The sequence below is a fragment of the Hyperoodon ampullatus genome, assembly GCF_949752795.1.
Source record: "Hyperoodon ampullatus genome assembly, chromosome: X".
Lineage (NCBI taxonomy): Eukaryota > Metazoa > Chordata > Mammalia > Artiodactyla > Ziphiidae > Hyperoodon > Hyperoodon ampullatus.
This window is the reverse complement of record NC_136913.1, coordinates 131721062-131739726: the sequence shown is the minus strand read 5'-3', so window position 1 is coordinate 131739726 and position 18665 is coordinate 131721062. Positions and strand designations below refer to the sequence as shown.

Below are 18665 nucleotides of genomic sequence, written 5' to 3'. Positions count from 1 at the left end.
TACAGCTACAAGTCAAGGAACACCAAAGATGGCTAAGAGCCACCAAGCAGCTAAGCACAGGCAAAGAAGGACCCTCCCCTAGAGCCTTCAGGGGGAGCATGGCCCTGCCAGCACCTTAATTTTGGATTTGGAGACTCTAGAACTATGAAGAGAATACGTCCCTGTTGTTTTAAGCCACCGGGCTCGTGGTCTTCTGTGGTGTGGCAGTCTCCTCTTTGGGTCCGGGGCAGACAATTCTATCCAGCCAGCCCCTAGCAGAGTCAAGTCCTAGCAGCTTCAAGTGCCAGCCAACTTGATAATGTACGCTTAGAATGGCTCTCATTCCCCTGAGACCACTTTCTGACATATGCAACCTGTACACCAGTCCTTGTCTTGTCTCAAGGTCTGCTTTTTGGAACACCCACATTCCTTTTCCAGACTCCAGGCAGGCCCACCCTTCCTGATTCCTGTTCTCTAAACCAGGAGTCAGGGAGGAATGAAGGGCTTTGGAGGGGCCTTCGGCCCTGTGTGGTTAATGATTTTATCACTTGCCAAAGCCTGGAAATGAAGCATGCAACAATTTAATCAAGTGATCTGCAGCCAGAGGGCTTGGGCTCTGCAGCTCTTCCTGGCACCCCATGGGAACCCAGTCCTCAATCCGATGCTGCTTCCCAGGCTTTCCCTCTCCAGGCTTGTCCAAGAAGAGAGCAGGACAGGTTGTGGGAGAGAAGAGGTAGAGATGGAGGGAACGTTAAAGCGGTGTGCCTGAGCGCAGCCTGTGGCTGAGAGACACAGGTAGGCAGCGGACCCAGGGGGCCCAGTCATGCGCGCCGGGGCCCCAGGGCATCCCAAGCCCCTTAGTCGGCTCTCCCCAGGACCCACCCCACCTCACGCTTTTTTCTTTTTCTTCTCTTTCTTCTTAAAAAATATTTGTTTGTTTTTAAATTTTAACAAAGGTGTCCATTCCAACGACAACGAGAGAACGGCTAAGTTGAAGGAGAGAAGCACTCATTAAAGGGCAACCTGACGGAGGGCTGGAGGCATTCGGGATGCGGCGCGGAGGAACTGGGAAAGGGTCTGAAATCGCGCCCCCCTCCCGAGGCCCTGAGCTCTCTGGGGGATCGCGGGAGGCGCTGCTCCAAACAGGATCCCCTTCTCCCGGGCTGGTACAGGGCGGGCGGCACAAACTGTGCCGGGTGCTCGGAGACGGATGCCGGGGATCGCGGGGAACCGGGGACCCCCTCCAAGCCCGTCAAGGCCCCGCCCACAGCTCTCCGCGCCAGCTCCCGCGGCCTCCAGCCGCTCGCTCTCCCACCCAGCCCAGCTCCACTCTCCCGCGCGCTTGCGCCCGGTCCCCGCGCCCCTCCCCCGCCGCCTCCGCGGGCGCGCGCGCTGTGCCCGTCGTCCCGGGCGGGAGCTGGAGATCGCGGGGCTGGCTGCGGGCCCGAGAGCAGGCGCCGGGAGCGCGGCCGGGCGAGGCGGGAGCGCGGGCGCGGGCCTGGGCCGCGGGCGGGGGCCGCAGCCGCGCCGCCTCCCCCCAGTCGGCTGGCCGGGCCGCGGCGCCAAGCGCGAGGGCCGGGCTCCCGGGGCTGGTGGCCATGGGCGGGAGCCGGAGGCGGCAGCGGCAGCGGCAGCGGCGGGCCCCGCGGGCGGGGAGGCGCGCGGCCTACGGCCCCTGACGGTCCCCAGTGGCCTGGCGCGCCCCCGCGCCTCCTGGGGGGCCGTAGCCAAGCAACGCCTGGCGCGCCCGCCCATCCCCCGCTGCCCTTTTTTTCCTGGCCGGGTGCAAGGGAGCATGCCCGCGCCTGGCCTCAGCCAGCTAAGAGTTAACCCGAGGGGCGTGGAGCTGCCCCCCCCTTGGGGGCGTGCCCCCCTCCCCCGCTAGGCAGCCCGCCCCCCGCGCTAGGGTATGGCCCCCGGCCCTGGGCCGGGACCCGAGGTCCCGCGCACGGGCCAGTGAAAGGCGTTTTCCCGTTCCCGCCCTCCTTCCCTCGCCGGCCAGCACCATGGGATGTAATATGTGCGTGGTCCAGAAACCGGAGGAGCAGTACAAAGTGATGCTTCAGGTAGGGCGGCTGGGCAGCTGGGGCGAGGGGCGTGGGCGACACCTGGGGAAGAGCTGACCCGGGGGGAGGCGGCCGGGTGGAGGGCCGGGTGGAGGGGCACGAGGGCTCGAAGAGGAAGAGGTAGGGAGCCATCCTCGCCCTCAGTTTCTGGGGCTGCTGGGTGTTGGTGCTCCGTGGGAACCAGGCAAAGATGGGGGGTCCCTGCGCCGGGGTAGGGGTGCGGGGTGCTTCCCTGGCTCGCCCGGAGTACATTGATTGGGACGCGAGCCCTGGGTCCAGATCGGCCCGGGTCGGGAAGTTGGGCTCAGCCCAGGTCCTGTGCGCATACACCCCGGGCCCGGGAGCCGGGAAACGCGTTGCAGCCGGCGCCGGCGCGGGATGGGGGTTGCATAGCAACGGCCTCCGTTCCCTGCACTCGCTAGCCCCGGTGGACCCAGGGCGGAGGAGGGAGCGGGGCGGCCGCGGCGCGGTGGGGTGGGGCAGGGCAAATCCAGGTCCGGGTGGGGCAAATCCAGGTCCCCGTGGGCCAGGGGTACTGGAGCGCGCGGGCCGCCCTGGGACCCCGCCGCCGCCTGGCCAGGGTCAGGCATCTACCCCCGCACGTACTCTCCGCTCCGGCCCTGCCCAGACAAACGGTGGGCTCCCAGCCCTTGGGAGCCTCGGGTGAGTGGCTGTCGCCGGGTCTGCCAGAAGGGCAGTCTGCGGGAGTCGTTGCCCAGCCTGCCCTAGGCCCCGCAGGGCCTTGGGGTCTTGGGCGGTGGGGGGCGTGTACCGGGCAGTGCTCGGCGGGGAGGGAGGGGAGACTCGAGGTCGCGCTCTCGGACCCGGAGCTCGGCTTCCTTGCCTGTGCGTGGCGTGACTTCGTGAGTGCGTGCCTGTGCCCCGTCTGTGTGTTCGCGGAGGCTCCTCCGGCCCTGCGTGTGTGTACTTTCTGTGTGCGCTCTGAGAGCTGTCCAGAGAAATGTCCCGGGTGGCGTGGTCTGAGACGCCCCCAGGGCTCTGTGGAGGGAGTTCAAGGTTAGAGGGAGTCGGGACTCAGGGGCAGACCGGGCGCAGACAAGGTATACGTTTCTACTCTGGGTTTATTGGTCCGGACTGGGGAGCAAGTGCAGGTCGGAGAGGTGTTGGCTGGGGGAATGGGGTCTCCTTAGAAGAAAAGGGGGGACCCCTACAGGCGTCGGCCGGGGCGCGGTGGGGATTGGGGAGCCCGTGGGAGTGCTGCATTCGTGCTGAGAGCCTCTGACCGTCCTGGGCTGGAGGGGAGGAGGGCAGGACGGGAATCTTGCCTAGCCTGGCGGCGCTCCTCGTCCGCTCTCTCGGGCCGGTCTCCCGGGACGCACGGGCCCTCTGCTTTCCCCGCTCTCGGCCCTCCGCCTTCTTTCTGCCATTCTCTCCGCCTCCGCCACCCCCACCCCGCCTCGTGCTTCCTCCCATCTCTCGTTCCAGCTGTTTGGAAATCTTGCCTGGCGATTGCCATTCCCCATCATGGGATCAGGTTCGGGAATGACCCAGCCTGGACCGCGAGCAGTCCCGTGGAATCCCAGTAGTGGGCACCAGGGCTACCGGCGGGAGGTGGACTGCACTGGTTGGTTGATGAGGCCGTGGGATCCCGTCCTCATTGCTTCCTTTCTTGGAATCATTCTATCAAATGGCAAGCGAATCCTAAGAGGCTGGCTCTTGACTTCCTCCCAGAGGGATTGATGTAGTGCTTCGTTAAAGGCCAGTCCCTTGGGGATGTGTGGAAAGTGGAGGGCAACCTGCGCTGCACTGCAGGCCCGAGATGAGCCATGGTTGGGAGGCGACGCTGCTGTGACCCTTCGGGTTCCCCATGGGCAGTGGCAGGGAGGCTGCCACAGGTCTGGCTGGGACGGCCTTCAGGGAGGCTTCATGTCGCAGGAAGGCTTGAGGTGAACCTGGGCTGGAAAGTCCCGGGCCAGGCTCTTCTCCTGGAGAGAGAGCCCCAAGCCCTGGGCAAGTAGCTCCCCAGGAGGAGGGCGGCCTCAGGCCAGCCGCCTCTGCTTTTCCTCATCTGCAGCCCTCACTGACCAGTCCCCGGGGATGCTGCTCCCTTTTAAAGCTCCTGCAGAAGTTTGGACAGAATCCGAGACTGCATGCAGTTTTATTTATTTTTTATTTATTTATTTATTTTTGTGGTACGCGGGCCTCTCACTGCTGTGGCCTCTCCCGTTGTGGAGCACAGGCTCCGGATGCATAGGCTCAGCGGCCATGGCTCACAGGCCCAGCCGCCCCGCAGCATGTGGGATCTTCCCGGACCGGGACACGAACCCGTGTCCCCTGCATCGGCAGGCGGACTCCCAACCACTGCGCCACCAGGGAAGCCCAATGCAGTTTTATTTTATTTTACTTTTTAAATTTATCTTTTTAAGTTAATTTTTGTTGGCATACAGTTGATTTACAACGTTGTGTTAGTTTCAGGTGTACAGCAAAGTGAATCAGTTATACATATATCCACTCTTTTTTAGATTCTATTCCCATATAGGTCATTACAGAGTATTGAGTAGAGTTCCCTGTGCTATACAGTATGGATGCAGTTTTAAAAAAGGAACTATCCTTTAAAATTAAGGGAAGACAGGGGCTTCCCTGGTGGGCAGTGGTTGAGAGTCCACCTGCTGATGCAGGGGACGCGGGTTCGTGCCCCGGTCCGGGAAGATCCCACATGCCGCGGAGCGGCTGGGCCCGTGAGCCATGGCCACTAAGCCTGCGCGTCCGGAGCCTGTGCTCCGCAACAGGAGAGGCCACAACAGTGAGAGACCCGCGTACCGCAAAAAAAAAATTAAGGGAAGACAAAAACGAATTGAATTTAAAAAAATCTGGAGAGCAGGGAAAACCATTAACTATCCCAGATGACTCTGGGTCTGGGGACTGGCGTCCCAGGCGCAGCAGGGAGCTTCTCCTGGTCCCAGCCTCTTTTCAGAGGGGAGGGAAGCTTTTGTCCCAGAAGACCAGTCAGTTTCCAGGACCCCTTGCCTGCCCCCCGCTTAAACTCTGGTGCTTCTCAGCTTCAGAGAGGCTTCTCCATGGCTTGTCCACACCCACCTGTGGCCTCTGCACCTTACCAAAATAAGGAACCCCACCGGGATACAGTTCAGCCCAGAGAAATGCACAAGTACACCTACACCACTTGCCTTGTGGCTTCCTTTTGCTGGGGCGCCCTGGGGCCCCTTCCTAGATCCCCAGAGGTCTCTGACACCCAGGTTAAGAAGTCCCAAGTCTCTTATTCTAGTCTTGAGTTCCAGACCCTTTTCTCCCGATAGTTCACAGGCACTTAAAAAAAAAACAAACTTTATTGAGGTATAATTCACATACCCTTGTAAAACATACAATTGAGTGGTTTTTTAGTATATTCATTGAGTTGTGCAATCATTACCACTATCGAATTCCAGAACATTTTCATCACTTTGAAAAGAAACTCCGCACCCATTAGCAGTCACATTTCCCCCAATACCTCCTAGGCTCTGGCAACCACTAATCTACTTGTCTTTATGGACTTGCCTGTTCCAGACATTTCATCTCAATGAAACCATACGATACGTGACCTTTTGTTGTCCGACTTCTTTCCTTTATCGTGTTTTTAAGGTTCATCCATGTTGTAGCATGTTATCAGTACTAAATTTCTTTTTATTACTGAGTAATTTTCCATTGTATGGCTATACCACATAATATTAATCTATTCATCCATTGATGGACATTTGACTTATTTCCACCTTTTGGCTAGTGTGAACAGTGCTGCTGTGAACATGAGTGTACAAATGTCTGTTTGAGTCCCTGCTTTCAATTCTTTTTTGTATATACCCAGAAATGGAATTGCTGGATCTTATGGTAATTGTGTCTAGTATTTTGAGGAGCTGTCTGTTTTCCACAAGGGCTGCACAATTTTACGTTTTACGTTCCCACCAGCAGTGTATGAGGGTTCCAGTTTCTCCACACCCTCCCCACACACGTTTTTTATTATAACCATCCTACTGGGTTTGAGGGGACATCATATGCATTTACTGATGGGTATCTTTTCCCGTGCTATTGGCTGTTTGCATATCTTTTCTGGAGAAATGTCTATCTTTATGCCTGTAACACATTGCTTTTTTTTTTTTTAACCCCACATTTGTTTATTTATTTATTTTTGCTGTGTTGGGTCTTCGTTTCTGTGCGAGGGCTTTCTCTAGTTGTGGCAAGCGGGGGCCACTCTTCATCGCGGTGCGCGGGCCTCTCACTGTCGTGGCCTCTCTTGTTGCGGAGCACAGGCTCCAGACGCACAGGCTCAGTAGTTGTGGCTCACGGGCCTAGTTGCTCCGCGGCATGTGGGATCTTCCCAGACCAGGGCTCGAACCCATGTCCCCTGCATTAGCAGGCAGATTCTCAACCACTGTGCCACCAGGGAAGCCCCACACATTGCTTTTACTAGAGCTTTGTAAGTAACTTTTGAATTGTGGGTCTTCCAACTTTGTACTATTCAAGATTGTTTTGTCTATTCTGAGTCACTTGAGTTTCCATATGAATTTTAGGATTAGCTTGTCAATTTCAGAAAAACCAGCTGTGATTTTGTAGGAATTGCATTGAATTTGTATTGAATATTGCATTAAGTATGTATTGAATTTGCATTGAATATTGCATTGAATCTGGGAGAGTATTACCCATGAACATGGGATGCCTTTTTATTTGGATCTTCAATTTGTCGCGTCGCTTGTGGGATCTTAGTTCCCCAACCAGGGACTGACCAGGGTTTGAACTCGGCCCTCTGCAGTGAGAGTGCAGAGTCTTAACCACAGGACCGCCAGGGAATTCCCTGAATCTTCAATTTCCTTCGCCAATATTTTGCACTTTTGTTAAATTTATTCCTGAGTACTCTATTCTTTATGATGCTATTGTAAGTAGAATTGTTTTCTTAATTTCCTTTTCATTTTTCTCATTGCCACTGTATAGAAATGCAATCGATTTTTTTATATTGGTCTTGTATCTTGCAACCTTACTAAACTCATTTGTTAGCTCAAATAGTTGTTTTGAGTGGATTCTTCAGGATTTCCTATATATAAATAGAGGATAGTTTTACTTCCTTTCCCATCTGAATACCTCTCATTTCTTTTCTTTTTTTGAATTTTATTCTATTTATTTTTTATACAGCAGGTTCTTATTAGTTACCCATTTTGTACATATTAGTGTACATTTGTCAGTCCCAATCTCCCAATTCATCACACACACACCCCCGCCCCCACCATTTTCCCACCTTGGTGTCCATACGTCTGTGCTCTACATCTGTGTCTCTATCTCTGCCCTGCAAACTAAACTGGCTCATCTGTACCATTTTTCTAGGTTCCACATATATGCATTAATATACGATATTTGTTTTTCTCTTTCTGACTTACTTCACTCTGTATGACAGTCTCTAGATCCAACCACGTCTCTACAAATGACCCAATTTCGTTCCTTTTTATGGCTGAGTAATATTCCATCGTGGATACCTCTCATTTCTTTTTCTTGCCTATTTGCTCTGGTTAGCACCTCCAGTACAATGTTGAATAGAAGTGGTGAGAGTGGGTATCCTTGTCTTGCTGCTGATCTAAGAAGCTTCCAGTCTTTCACCCCTGAGTAGGAAGTGAGCTGTGGTTTGTCATAGATGCTCTTCATCTATGACATCTAGGTTGAGGAAGTTCCCTTCTATTCCTAGTTTGAGTGTTTTTATCATGAAGTGTTGTTAGGTTTTGTCAAATGCTTTTTCTGTGGCTCTTGAGATGATCCTGTGGTTTTTGGGCCCTTGATTCTACTGACATGGTCTATCACAGGCACTTTAAGTGAGGCATGTCAGAACCCCAGCTCCATTTCTGTTATCCCAGTTTTGTCCTCCAAGGATACTTAACCAAGTGTGGGCGCTGGGGGCATTCGGGGGGCACAGGGAGAGCTTGAAAAATCTGGAAATGACCCTGAGTGGGGGAGGGTCATGCATGTTGTGAGGAAGAGGAAGAAGCCAGGTCATAAAGGGCAGAAAGGGAGGTAGCCTGGTCACCTAACACTGAGACCACAGAAGCACGTTCCGAGAGCCTTTCCTGTTGTCCCTGCTTGCCGGGCCTGTGTCCTTCTCTCTGACACCATGACCCCCATGACGTGGATCTGTCTGAGCCATTGATAGAAAAATGCTAGAAAATGCAAACTCATCTATAGTGACAGAAAGTATTTGCAGGGATGGGTGGGAGGGAGGGAGCACAGACAGGAGCACGAGGACACTTTTGGGGATGATGGAAATGGTCACTATCTTGATTGTGGTGATGGCTTCACAGATGTATATGTACACCTTATATCAAAACTTTTCAAACTGTACGCTCTAAATATGTGCAGTTGATCATATGGCAATGATACCCCAGTAAAGCTTTAAAAACAAGAAACACATGTACACCTACCAAAGGAAGAAAAGCACGTGAGAGCACTTAGCCCACCAGGAGCCCCTGGTGGGGCTGAGTGGGTCTTTCTTTCCTTCTACTTCAGGATCCCTGCCAGGGAAGACAGTGTGGTGTGGGGATACTCGACGGCTCACTGGCTCAGTGCCTCAGTTTCTTCACCTGCTCTATGGGAATAAAGAGCGCCTGCCTCCCGGGGTCATTGCCATTGGGAAATCAGCGGCATTGGGTTCCCTGGGATCTCATTTGGGTGGGGGTGGAGTTGCTGCCATCAGGCCATTTGGTCAGGCGTTAAGGCGTGGAAATTGGATGGAGAAGGCATTCCTCATGAACATGTCACAATTAATGTCCAGTGACAGAAGAATGTCCAATATTATTTTGAGGGTTTTTCTAGTAAGAAAGAAGGGGGAGAAAAACAGAGGCGCCCTGAGTTGTGAAGTGTAACGTATAAGATTACTTAGGCGATGGACACATGCCAAGGTGGAGGCACATGTGGTCCTTTTGCCCGTGAGCCAAGTCAAAAGAAGAAAGATCTAGAAGCTGCGGCTCAGAGCCGGCTTTGGGTGTGACAGGCGTCTCGCCTCTTTGTAGCGCAATCTGTCTCTTCCTCATGCTTGCTTTGAGCAGTGGAAATGAAAAGCACTCCATAAAGGATATCATTTTGATTACTGCGACACAGGGAGCTTGCCTTTGGGCCAGCCAGGTTAGCCCAGAGGTGGGTGGGTGGGAGGACGTTTTCCATCATCATCCAAGGTGCCTGGGAAGCTGTGAGCACACACCCAAAGACTGATCTTTTTTTTTTTTAAAGGGTTTGAGATTTTTTTTTTTAAAGGAACTCCTTTATTTATTTATTTTTGCTGTGTTGGGTCTTCGTTTCTGTGTGAGGGGTTTCTCTAGTTGTGGCGAGGAGGGGCCACTCTTCATCGCGGTGCGCGGGCCTCTCACTACCACAGCCTCTCTTGTTGCGGAGCACAGGCTCCAGACGCGCAGGCTCAGTAGTTGTGGCTCACGGGCCTAGTTGCTCCGCGGCATGTGGGATCCTCCCAGACCAGGGCTCGAACCCATGTCCCCTGCATTGGCAGGCAGATTCTCAACCACTGCGCTGCCAGGGAAGTCCCAAAGACTGATCTTAATGATGACCTCCGGAAGTTCTTTGCTTTTCCATACTGGCCGCATGTGGGGCATCCCTCATTCCCAGCCTCTCTCTGCAGGCAGGACTTCAGAGGTGCCGGAGAGGCCTGCTCTTCCCTGGAAAGGCAGGGGGCCAGGGCAGGTGGATCAGATTTCTGCTTGCCCCATGGGCACCACCCACCCACTCCCCTTTGTGGAGTGAGAGCGGGGAGGAGAGACCCTTTGAAGCACTTGCCTGTGGTCTGAATCCTGTCAAGGTGTGTGCAAGTCCTCCCTGGTTCCTCAAGGGGGTGCTCTGGGCCAGCATGACTCTACCCTGAGGCCCTTGTTAAAATGCAGGATCTGCTTGAGCAGGTCCAGGGTGGGGCCTGGGATTCTGCATTACTCACAACCTCCCAGGGGATGTCCATGCTGCTGGTCCTCAGACTACACTTTGAGTAGCTAGGACCTCGCTCAGGACTTGGGATAAATCAGTGAAGCCCCAAATTATGTCAATATCACCTAGGAAGTGAGTTTATTACAAATAAGAGGGGGGAGGCCTCACCTCACACCTATCAAATCAATTTCCAGGGATAATTGACCAGGTGGGGCCCCAAGGGACATAATCTGTTCTTCCAGGCTACGTGCAACTAACCGAGCCTCTTCCCATCACACACATCCTTACCAACCTACAGGCAGCTCACATGGGTACCCAGACACACACACCAGCCCCAAACTACTAAAAAGTCCTTTGAGATGAAGGCTTCCTGTGCTTCTTCCTTCTCTCGCTCCTGCCCCTGGGCAGAAAGAGTGGGCACAGAGTTCTGGGGGTGGACGGTATGGCTTGTCCAGGCAGCCTCAACTGGGGGCATGCCATTCACTGGGCCAGTCACATGTTGGCGTGTAGTGCCGTGTCCCTGCTAGAATTCTAACAAATTAAGGCATTTTGCAGCCACCAATGCAATTCATCCAGTTGGGGATCATCCTTGGATGGTAAAACCGTTAGATAAAGGTTTTTGGGGAAAAGATAGTCACTGGGTCTCAAGGTGTCACCCAGATTACTTGTGCATTAGGGAGGGAAAATGCAACTTTACAAGGGAGACACCAGGTGATCAAACCGAGCCTCCCTAACGGTGGGCAGCCCGGCCCCCTGCCCCTCCTCGCCCTGTGCGGGGAGGGAGAAAGACATAGCCTGCGCTGGGCGGTGCTGTCCTCAAAACACCTAAGCTGAATCTAACCAGGAAGGAAGCGGGCAAATCCACACTGGGACTTTCTACAAGGCGAGTGCCCTAGACTCTTCCAAGAGGTCAGTGTCATGAAAGGTTTTTTTTTTTTTTTTAAATGCATAGATTGTTCTAGATTACAGGAGACTAGAGACCTAATGACCAAGTGTGTGATCCTTGACTGGATCCTGGATCTGAAAAAAAAAAAAAGAAAAAAAAACAGCTATAAGGGCATTAACAGTACAATTGGAGAGATGCAGAGGTGCTGACTGCGTCAGTGTTAAATCCCTGAGCACATTAAGGGTGTCGCGGTTTCCCGGGGGGTGGGGGTGTGTGGAGAGCGTTGGTGCCAGCATGTTGCTTGGGAATGTGTGTGTGTAGAGAGCAGGGAGCAGGTGCGGTGGAATGTGCACTCGGGGGAGAGCCGGGTGAGGGGAATGCAGATGTCCACGGTCAGATGCGCCAACGTTCCTGTGGGTTGACAATTTTTAAGCTCCAGAGATGGGAACACATGAATGAGGACTTCTGCTGGGCCACTGAAAAGATGGGAGCGCACAGAGCCTGCCTGGCTTCTTCTTTCTCGGTCCCGCTGAGCCAGACACGGCTGCGTCCAAGGTTTCCTTGCACACTCGCGACAGCAGAGCTGAGATAGCGGGTGGAACGGGGCGCCAGGGCAGAGACTAACTTCCGGTCTGTGTTCTCGCCTAGCCTAGGTTTCCCAATCCGCAGGGTGGGGTTGGGAGACTCACCCCAATCGTGGGCGCCCCTAGAATTGTGTCGTTAACCCCCTCCCCCTCGCGTTACCCTGGGTGAAAGGGGAGGTCCCTAGACCTCCTGGGGAGCCGTGGGGCCCGCGGGACCCCCAGTTACCCGGGCTGGGGCTCTTTTCTCAGCCTACCCTCCCTCTTCTCGCCCGCTCAGAGATTCCCGATCAGAGCATTTGGCAACAAGTACGGCGAGGACCTCCCACCCGGAGCCTCCGGCCCAGTCGCGCCAGGCCCCCTAGGGCGGGGTCCGGAGACCCGCCCCGGCCGGGAAGGGGGACGGAGGGGTTGGGGCGGAGGACTCGCGCCGGTTGGTCGGGCTGCGCCGGCTGCTGGCGCTGGAGACTGGCGCTGGAGACGCGGCCTACGGGCGGCCAGCCTAGCTCCCGCCGCCGCCGCCGCCGCCGCCGCCGCCGCCGCCGCCGCCGCCGCCGCCGCCGCCGCCGCCGCCGCCGCCGCCGCCGCCGCCGCCGCCGCCGCCGCCGCCGCCGCCGCCGCCGCCGCCGCCGCCGCCGCCGCGCGCTCTTTGTCTGCGGCTCCGCGCCCGGGGAGGCGGGACGAGCGAGCCTGGGCCCCGCCCCCCGCCTCCCTGGGCGCCGCCGCTCCGCAGCGGGGGTTGGGGTGGGGCCGTGCCTCCAGCTTCGCCCACCAGGCCCCTGCGGGAGCGCGACTGCCCACGGAGCTTCCTGCGTTGCTCTTGCTTGACCCCTTGTCCCCGAGTCCCCTCTTGCCCCCATGTACCCCTAGTCAACCCCCATGTCTCACCTGACACCCATATCCCTTCTGCTGCACCCCCCCGCCGTGTCCCTCCCTCCTGCCCCCGTGTTCCCTTCCCCTCTCTTATTGCCTTACCTTCTGCAGGTCTTTCCCTCGCTTTCTTTGGCATTTAAAATTTTTTCCTCTTCTGAACCTACCTTTCCCATCAAGCTTTCAGACGCTCTCAGGCGTCTGACCTGGTAAAACCCAAACGTTAGCACTCTCCCACATCCCTGAGCCACAGCCCCAAGGCGCTTCCACCCCATTCTCTGCAAAAGCTCCCAAAGGCTGAGTCTATCTATACAGGTCGGCTGGGTGTCCCCTCCCCGATTGCCCCCTTTTAGCAAATCCTGAGGACCCTTCTGCATCCTGATCCAATCCATCCTCCCCGGCCTTGGTGCGCTGTCTTGCCCAGGTTCCCTCCTTAGCTTTCCTTGTCTCTGGCTGACTTAAGCTCTGTGTCTCCTCCACTGCTCGATGTCAGGGTGCCTTAGGGTCTCCTTGGGCCTCTTATTCCTCTGCTACACTCAATCCCCAGGTGATAGCCTCCATCTCATGATTTTAAGTCAAGAACAATCAATCCCTGCTTGAATTCAGTAGCAGTGGTCATATGACACCTGGTTTGGTGGCTTGGTTTGGGATACGTGTAAGTAGAGTGGGGACACTGGGGATGTCTGCAGGTCTCAGGAACTTCAAATCAGAGATCAAGATTTGCATTGATTAAACAAGTTCCCCAGGTCCCGCCCCTCCCCCCCCCCCTGCGTCTTTTCCAGTGGTCTTCACCTCTGTAAGGGCACCGGTGGTCTCTGGATCCGGGCAGCAGTTTTAAATTTTTGTTGTGGGAAAAGATATATGGCATCAAGTTTGCCATTAGTGACATTGCGTACATCACAGGGTGGTGCAGTTGTCACCACCGGCTAGTTCCTGAGCATGTGCGTCGTCCCAGAAGGGAACTTCACACCATTAAGCCGGCAGTCCCCATTCTCCCTTTCCCCAGCCCCTGGCAACCACTCATCTACTTTCCGTCCCTATGGATTTGCCCGTTCTGGAATCATACAGTACATGGCCTTTTGTGCCTGCCTTCTCTCACTCAGCTGGTCTGTTTTCATCCACGTTGTAGCAGGTAGCAGGACTTCATTCCTTTATATGGTGGAATAATCCACTGGGTGGATGTTACCACATTATGTTTATCCATCTGTTGGTGGGCAATGTAGGTTGCTGCTGGACTTCCCTGATGGCGCAGTGGTTAAGAATCCGCCTGCCAATGCAGGGGACATGGGGTCGAGCCCTGGTCCGGGAAGATCCCACATGCCACGGAGCAACTAAGCCCGTGTGCCACAGCTACTGAGCCTGCGCTCTAGAGCCCACAAGCCACAACTACTGAAGCCCACACGCCTAGAGCCCGCGCTCCACGACAAAGAGAAGCCACCGCAATGAGAAGCCCGCACACCACAACAAAGAGTAGCCCCCACTCGCCGCAAGTAGAGAAAGCCCGTGCGCAGCAACGAAGACCCAACGCAGAGCCAAACAACAACAAAAAAGAATAGTGCTGCTGGGAATTCCCTGGCGGTCTAGGGGTTAGGACTCAGCACTTTCACTGCTGGGGCCCTGGTTCAATCCCTGGTCGGAGAAATAAGATCCTGCAAGCTGCACGGGGTGGCCAAAAAAAAAAAAAAAAGAATAGTGCTGCTATGAACATTTGTGTACAAGTTTTTGTTTGGGTGCCTGTTTTCAATTCTCGTGGTGCTGCTGGGTCATCTGGGAACTCTAGACAGTTTTCCACGTCCACTGCTGTTGACATTCCTACAAGCAGTGTGTGAGGGTTGAATTTCTCCACATCCTCATCAACTGTTGTTTTCTGTGTTTGTATTTCAGCCATCCTAGTGGGTGCGAGGGGATATCTCATTGCGGTTCTGATTTGCATTTGCCTCGTGATGAAGGACGTTGAGCATCTTCTCCTGTGCTTGTTCGTTGTCCCTCTTCCCTCACGGTTCCTTGGTCACTTTCCGCAGCTCAACAGCAGCTCATGGCAGCCCCGTCTCCACTACCACCCCCTGAGCTGAGCCATTGCAGTTGTCTGCCGGTCTGTCCCCTGCCTCCGCCCTGTCCCCTACGTGCCTTATTCTCCAGCAAGCGCTAAGTCATTCCATCCTAGGGCTTAGCACTGCCTGCAGTGTTCTTCGAAGTCCCTAGCGTGGCTGGCTCCTTGTCATCTTTCAGGTCTCAGTTCAAATGTCACCAGAGAGGCTGTCCCTGTGCGTTCTATCTAAAGCAGCCCCCGTCCGAACTCAAGGCTCTGTTCACTCATTTCTGCCCTGGCACTGGTCTCCCCAAACAACGTGGGGATCACTTCTGTCTTGCCCAAGGTTGTTCGTCCTTTTCTGCCGGTGCCCGGTGAGCCTGGGCTCTGAGCCAGCAGTGGGCCTGTCCTCGAATGCCCTGTTCGGGGACACATGCCCTCTTCCCTCCAGTGGTTCCTGGCTGACCAGGGACTGGAAGGGTCACTGGTGCACCCACACCCCATGTGCTGACCTCACCTCCTGCGCTCTGCCGTGGACCCTCTGAGCTGCAGCCTTGCCCCGCCCCTTTCCCTCCTACCTTCCAACCAGGACCCTTGTGGGAGGGGCTGCGTGCTGGATCCCACCAGGCTCAAGCCTCTGCCCACAGCTTGAAGCAGGCTGCCTCTCAGCTTCCGAAAGGGCAACCCGGCATGGCGGGGTGGGGGTGAGGGGGCGAGGAAATCCCACTCCCCCTCCCTTCCTGGGCTCATTTTCCCATGTCTCTCTGATCCCTGGAGAAGCCCCGGGGAGACAGCACAGCATGGGCTTGTGCCAGGAATCCCTTGTCCTCGGCCCCCTGGGGATAAGGGACTGGGTGTCCCCCAGGGCCCCCCTCAGCGCCTGAGCAGTGGCAAGTGGCCCAGGCACCCAGACTCCCTGCCCGGGTTCAGCCTCTGACACTGGGGGCCCTCTGTTCCTTGCTCACCCCCCAACACCCTGGATTGTTCGAAAGGCCTTCGCATACCCACTGCACTGCCTCACAGTGCTCCTTTGGAGCTTGGGTTGAGGCAGTCCCTGAGCCAGCTGTGTGCCAGCTGTGTGCCAGCTGTGTGTCAGCTGTGAGCCAGCTGTATCTCAGCTCTTCTCCCGCACCCCTCCCACCCTCACCTCACTCCCTGCCACCACAGGCACCTGCCCTCCGCTGGTGTGAGGGGCCTTGCCCCGGGGCCTGGCCTACCTTGAGGGGCTGGGGTGGGCACGGCCTCCCTCTGAAGGCAGACCTGGGGGCCTGCTGGCTGTGCTCCCCACCTCGTAGGCTGGCACCTCGTGGGTCAGTGCTTTCACACCCAGGGGCCTCCTGCCGCCCTTTGCTCAGACACTGGGCTGGGGGAGCTCAGGGCCCACTCCTCGGCCACCCGCAGAACCCTCTCTGCGAAGGCAGTCCTAGAGCCAGTGGGGGGTGGTTGTGACGGGGAGGGGCATGGGGGAAATGGGGGTCGGGAGGGTGTCTGCTCTGTCCTGTCCCAGGCCTGAGACCAGCTGGCAGCCCCATGACAAGGCCCTTCTCCAGCCTTGCAGAACCAGCTTCCTGATGCTCTGTGGGGTGGGCATGGGACCCTCCTGGCCACCTCTCCTAGGGGTGGAGGCTGTGATTCATCTCCCCCACCTTCCAGGCCGGAGGTCCTGGAGTGAAGGCTCTGCCCCCATCTGGCCTCCTTCATTCCCTCCGGGTCTCCAGGCTCCTGGGAGCTGCCCCTTCCATCTTGGGGACAGCTGGGCCAGAAAGCACGTCCCGAGCTTCCTCAGATCGGTTCTGGATGTGAAGTCTGACGTGACTTCATCGCCACTGCTCCCAAGGGGCCTGAGCCCAGAGGCTGTACCGCCTGCAGGGGCTGCCCAGGAGCAGAAGCACAAAGCAGCCCACTGCCCCCGAGCCTGGGGCCTCAGGGAAACAGAGCGCAGGCTAGATTGTTGTTGTGTTTTGTTTTGTTTTTTTTTTTTTTTGCAGTACGCGGGCCTCTCACTGTTGTGGCCTCTCCCATTGCGGAGCACAGGCTCCGGACGCGGCCATGGGTCACGGGCCCACCCGCTCCGTGGCATGTGGGATCTTCCCGGACCGGGGCACGAACCCGTGTCCCCTGCATCGGCAGGCGGACTCTCAACCACTGCGCCACCAGGGAAGCCCTGTTGTATTTTTTTTAAAATTTACTTATTTATGGCTGCGTTGGGTCTTCGTTGTTGCGCGCGGCCTTTGTCTAGTTGCGGCGAGCGGGGGCTGCTCTTCGTGGTGGTGCACGGGCTTCTCACTGTGGTGGCTTCTCTTGTTGCTCTAGGCGTGCGGGCTTCAGTATTTGTGGCACACGGGCTCAGTAGTTGTGGCGCACAGGCTTAGTTGCTCCGTGGCATGTGGGACCTTCCCGGACCAGGGCTCGAACCCATGTCCCCGCATTGGCAGGCGGATTCTTAACCACTGCCCCACCAGGGAAGTCCCTCTTTCCAGGCTTTAAAGAAGATATTGTGTGATAATTTATACTTACACACGTACCAATGAATATACATAACGGGCACATCCATTCCAAATAGTTTTCAAAGCCCTGTGAGCCCCCGTGCAACCTCTGAGCTGGCACATTTGTAGCATCATGAAGCCTCCGTGGGCTCACACCTCCCTCCCCGCCTTCACCTGTCAGCTGCCTCCCACGTGCTGAGATCCACGCTCTCAGAACTGGGGTCACCAATGCTATTTTTTTTGAAGTTTGTAAACATTTTTTCAAAAAACAATTTAGCCATGGTATATAAAGTTTGGAAAAAAGCAAATTCTCAGATTTCCATTTCCCTCGAACAATGTTTTATATATTCTTTCCCAGTCTTTTTCCATAAACATATACTTTACATGGCAATCGTCATAGTTCACATGCCATTTTATATCTTTTTTGAGAAACAGGCTTGTTATTGGAAGACTCTGGTAGGGCAGCTGTACACTTCGATGAGGCAGACACCTTTAAAACTTTTTAAAAATTTATTTATTTGGCTGCTCTGGGTCTCAGCTGCGGCGTGCGGGATCTTTAGTTGCAGCGTGCGGAATCTAGTTCCCTGACCAGGGATTGAACCCAGGCCCTTCACATTGGGAGCGCAAAGTCTTAACTGCTGGACCACCAGAGACACTTGTGCTTAAGACTGTTGTAAAGTTTTGGGCATTAAAAATAATGCTGGTACCTCAGTAAGTTAAATGTAGAATGACCATATGGCCCCAAAGATTTGAAAACGGGGACTCAAAAACGTGTACACAAATGTTCACCGCAGCGTGATTCACAGCTGCCAAAAGGTAGAAGCAAACCAATGTCTGCTGAGGTATCAACGGTCTGCCCGCACAATGCAGTAGTTTGGAATATGATGGAATATTACTCAGCCATAAGAGGAATGAAGTGCTGATGCCGGCTGTAATATGGATGGACCTAGAAAACATGCTTGAGGAAAGATGCCAGACACATCGGACCACCTGTTGTAGAATTCCATTTATGAAATGTCTAGAGGCAAAGAAAGGAGATTGGTGAGTGCCAGGGCCTGGGGTGAATTTGGAGAGAATGGGCAGGGGGTCTCCTTTTGAGGGGATGAAAATGTCCTGGAATTAAATAGATGTGATGGTTGCACAGCTATGTGAATGCACCAAATGCTACTGAATTGTACACTTGAAAATGGTTAAAATGGTCAATTTTACGTTTGGTGTATTTTACCGCCATAAAAAACATCATGAATGCCGCTCTGAACATCCTTGTGATTCATGTAATATCGATTCTGATTATTTTAGGATCTATTACTTAGAGTCAATTTACTGGATCAAAGGGTATGATGAACATTTTCAAGGTTCTTTATAGTTATTGACAGATTCCTCCAGCAAGTTTACCGTTTTATGCTCTGGGGTAACATTCAGACTGAGAGTGTGTGGTCTGTGATGGGGTCGCAGTGCGGGGGGGTCTGGAGGCGGCTGCTACTCCAGGGACCTCTCCAGCCCGCGCCCCAGCCCAGGCTCGCAGCTGCTTCCAGGGCAAGGATCTGCAGGTAAACGGGAGTCAGGCCCTCAGCGAGGGGAGGGGGAGGGCCACCTGGGCCACATTTGGGCAAAGAGGCGCCTCTGAGGCGCAGGTCCCCGCCCTCCCGGCAAGGCAAGCGCACCTTTCTGCAGAGTCCTCAGTGGAAGCAAAGCGACTTCCAGCCCAGCTGGGTCTGGGTTGGAGCTGTGGTCCACAGGGCGGTCCCCTTGGGCAGCATCTTCGAATCGATTTTCCTGACAATGGGCTCAGCGAGCAAGTATTTGCTCTCCCTGAACCAGAAGGGTTCCTGGTGAAGCTGAGCCCAGGTCCATGCG

At 55.2% G+C, this 18665-nt stretch overlaps 1 protein-coding gene across 1 annotated transcript in view; it reads left to right on the top strand.

Moving 5' to 3' along the window:
• Window positions 1-1985: 1985 nt before the first annotated feature.
• The window catches only part of PDZD4 (PDZ domain containing 4), a gene marked incomplete at both ends in the record, with an annotated part of 29628 nt that continues 12948 nt past the window's right edge, over window positions 1986-18665 (top strand). Inside the window, 1 exon segment of the mRNA XM_079727144.1 lies at window positions 1986-2045. Coding sequence (XP_079583270.1) covers window positions 1986-2045 — 60 coding nt within the window.